Raw genomic sequence first — 3,776 nt, 5'->3', positions numbered from 1 at the left:
AGAGAGAGAGAGAGAGAGAGAGAGAGAGAGAGAGAGAGAGAGAGAAGAAAGGTAATAACCCCCTAATCATCTAAAGACACTGGGCATTCTAAGCAATTAATCGCGGGCAAATTGTGAAACGCACTGGACTCCCCCCCCCCTCCCATTCCCCCCTCCCCTCCGAGTCACTGGCCTCCACCAACGTTATTTTTACCTCTGCCAAGGTTAATATTCCCTTCACCAAAATTATTTTTACATCCACCAAGGTTATTCCTACCTCCGCCAAGGTTAGTTTATTTATACTTCCACCAAGGAAATTATGTTATAACCTCTGTCTATTTGTTTGTTTATCTGTTTATCCTCAACTTATCTAAAAAAAAAATTATTGATGAATTTCGATGAAAATTTCTAGATATGTCATTGTGAATTAAATTGGTTATGCATTTGAAAAATAATTGTTTGAAAAAATAAATATTTGTTGCTGATAACTCTTCCCTAAAACAAATTAATATGGGTCTAGTACAGGTCGAGATGGTGGCGCTATTTTTACTTGTTTAAATTTGATTTTGCCTTTATTCGCTGTTCTTTAAAATTATTGATCTGTTTTCATACAAATTTGATGAAAAGTACAGGAGAATCATCAGTTCTGAGTGATATGTAGGTAATTTATGGTCTTTTTACTTAGCTGAGAGAGAGAGAGAGAGAGAGAGAGAGAGAGAGAGAGAGAGAGAGAGAGATGCAATAATGTTGTCAGGAAATTTCTGAAATTTCTAATGCAACATTAAGGCAATTACAAACAAGGGGAAGGAAAAAAGGTAAGGTAGTGTGGTCAGTTTATTTCTACGCGGTATGCTGTATCCATCACCCAATCAATACTCTTTTGCTATATTTGTCCCAAATTCTTTTCTGTTAATATGTTAACATGAGTTTTATTCCATATTTTTACTATATTCATCCATTAGATGTTATTCATATTAATATATTTTATAATCACACTTAGGCACACTATCTGTTTTCTTATTTCCTTTCCTCACTGGGCTATTTTCCCCTGGGATTATAGCATCTGCTTTTCCAACTAGGGTTTTAGCTTGGCTAGTAATAATATATCTTAAGGGTACCACAGGAGTTAGAGAACTATCAGATAAGATCCAATAAAGTAGACTGAGGTGGTATGGTCATGTCATGAGAAGAGATGAACAGTATATTGGGAGGAGAGTGATGGAAATGGAGGTACAGGGAACGAGAAGGAGAGGGAGAACAAAGTGAAGGTGGATGGAATTTATCAAGGATGACCTTCGATCAAAGGGATTAACCGGTGATGAAGTGTGGGACAGAGGTAGATGGAGAATGCTGACCAGAAACATCGACCCCACATAGAAGTGGGAAAAGATGTAGACAAAGAAGAAGAAGACGAAGTAATAATTCTCATTTTTAGTTTATTCGTTACTTCTCTGTTTCCTTTCTGTACTGACCTGCTTAACCTCTTTAAGCTCTTGAGTTTGTGGTACTTTTATTTTCCAATGATATAACTTCATTCATGCTTCCTATCTAGATGTCATTGTCCAAAACTATTGTCACTTTACGTCTCCCCAAGTTGTATGACCTCCCAAGCCTCAGTATTAGGTCATATGGTGCAATTTCATGAAGAGAAATATGAAGAAACTCAAGAATCACTATCATGAATGGCAGACGCAAGGGACAATGACATTGTCCTATCAGGCAGGACAATGCCCTAGCGACTGACTACATATACATATGATCAGCGCCCAAGCCCCCTCTCCACCCAAGCTAGGACGAAGGAGGGCCAGGCAATGACTGTTGATGACTCAAGAGAGCCCACATCCTTAGCTCACAAGGTTGGTGAAGTTGCAGTAATCTAACGAGTTTGGTTGGGACTCGAACCCCAGTCTGGCGTTCACCAGGCAGGGACGTTACCGCAAAAATCTAATTCACCTATGAACTTTTTACCAAGTGTCTCAACAGAAGAAACGAATATTTATCCAATTGCAAAATAGCATATCTTTTTGTGTGTCTGTGTGAGCTTAATTGTGAATAAAGACCTGAAACAGAAAAACAGATGAAGAAACAGACAGATTAGACCAAGGCGAAAAGTGCTCCTCCCACTGGAGCCCTCCTGGAAAATTTTCCTGGCACTGGAGCCCTCCCGGAAAGTTCTCCTGTCAATGGAGCCCTCTTGGAGAGTTCTACTGGCACTGGAGCCCTCCTGAAAAGTTCTCCTGGCACTGGAGCCCTCCTGGAAAGTTCTACTGGCACTGGGGCCCTACTGGAAAGTTTTCCTGGCACTGGAACCCTCCTGGAGAGTTCTCCTAGCACTGGAGCCCTCCTGGAAAGTTCTCCTAGCCCTGGAGCCCTCCTGGAAAGTTCTACTGGCACTGGAGCCCTACTGGAAAGTTTTCCTGGCACTGGAACCCTCCTGGAAAGTTATACTGGCACTGGAGCCCTCCTGGAAAGTTCTCCTAGCACTGGAGCCCTCCAGGAAAGTTCTCCTGGTACTGGAGCCCTCCTGGAAAGTTCTCCTAGCACTGGAGCCCTCCTGGAAAGTTTTCCAAGAACAGGAGCCCTCCTGGAAAGTTCTCCTGGCACTGAAACCAAGAAAAGACCTGTTGACAGACCTGAGGACAGGTTAAACTTTGGCTTATTTCAATGGATTTTTGAGGGCCTAATAAACATTTATTTTTATTTTTATGTGGAGGCAATGATTGGAAGTTATATGACATAATATACAATGTTATTTCCTGCTTTATCTTTTGCAAAGTGTTCAATAATCTCTCTCTCTCTCTCTCTCTCTCTCTCTCTCTCTCTCTCTCTCTCCTCTCTCTCTCTCTCTCTCTCTCTCTCTCTCTCTCTCTTTTCACATTAACTCTTTGAGTGCCATTGAACGTACTTTACATCCACTATTTGTACTCACATCAGGAATGATGTCCTGGGCCACAGAGTGTTAATTTAATCTATATCAGCCATTACCTGGCGTTCCCAGACCCTAGCTTAATGGAAAGGGGCTTTGGCACTGACCATGTGTAAATATAGTTAGCCTCTAGTACATTGCAATGTCCCTTATCTCTGCCATTCATGAGTGACCTTAAAACTTGTGCAGACTTTTCAAATGCAATGTGGCTTGTATCCATCTTGTCTTCATCATGTCTCCATATTGTCACGTCCATACTATCAACGCGGTCATCCACAGCATCCGTGCGTAGGTGTAAAAGGGGTTTAAGGCTTCATTTGTCAGGAAATTTTCTTAAAAGAACATTTATTAACAGTGGTTATAGAACTTGGTTAGTCAGCTTGATTAATTCTCTACTGAGGAATTTTTTTAATATTTCATGTGGTAATGATAACAAGGGATCCAATCTTGCCTCAGTAATAGCTCACATAACAAACACACAAATACAATAAACAAAATAAGCTCTTGTGATATCACTAACTCAATTTAGCCATTGATTCAGTGATATAAAGCCAAAGGTAATGAAGTATACCCTTAGTGCAGGTGATATCCCCTGAAAATAGAGGCTGACAATAACATCCTCACTTGCACTTGTGCCCCTAACAACAGTTGGACCCAAATGGGACGTACACATTATAAGGAGGTAATATCGTCTGAAAATAAATGTTTCCCAGCATCAAATCACTAGTAATATGAAATACTTTCTACAGAGGAGCGGAAATTTGATGGCGGCTGTTGAACATTTAGATGAACAGATCACATTTAGGTTAGGTTAGGTTAGGTTGTAACTGCACATTTCTGAGATCATAGTGGGTACCACTACATCTCCAAC

At 40.7% G+C, this 3,776-nt stretch overlaps 1 protein-coding gene across 1 annotated transcript; it reads left to right on the top strand.

Annotated features, from left to right (window-relative positions):
• Positions 1-1,790: 1,790 nt before the first annotated feature.
• Positions 1,791-2,622, top strand: LOC137636040 (putative per-hexamer repeat protein 5; the record flags this gene model as incomplete). The annotated part of the gene is made up of 2 exons (XM_068368471.1): positions 1,791-1,835; positions 2,084-2,622. Coding segments are annotated over exons 1-2 (584 nt in total), but the record flags the coding sequence as incomplete, so codon positions are not given.
• Between the last annotated feature and the right edge of the window lie 1,154 nt (positions 2,623-3,776).

This window comes from Palaemon carinicauda, unplaced genomic scaffold, assembly GCF_036898095.1.
Source record: "Palaemon carinicauda isolate YSFRI2023 unplaced genomic scaffold, ASM3689809v2 scaffold2154, whole genome shotgun sequence".
Taxonomy (NCBI): domain Eukaryota; kingdom Metazoa; phylum Arthropoda; class Malacostraca; order Decapoda; family Palaemonidae; genus Palaemon; species Palaemon carinicauda.
This window is presented reverse-complemented; position numbering and strand designations above follow the sequence as displayed.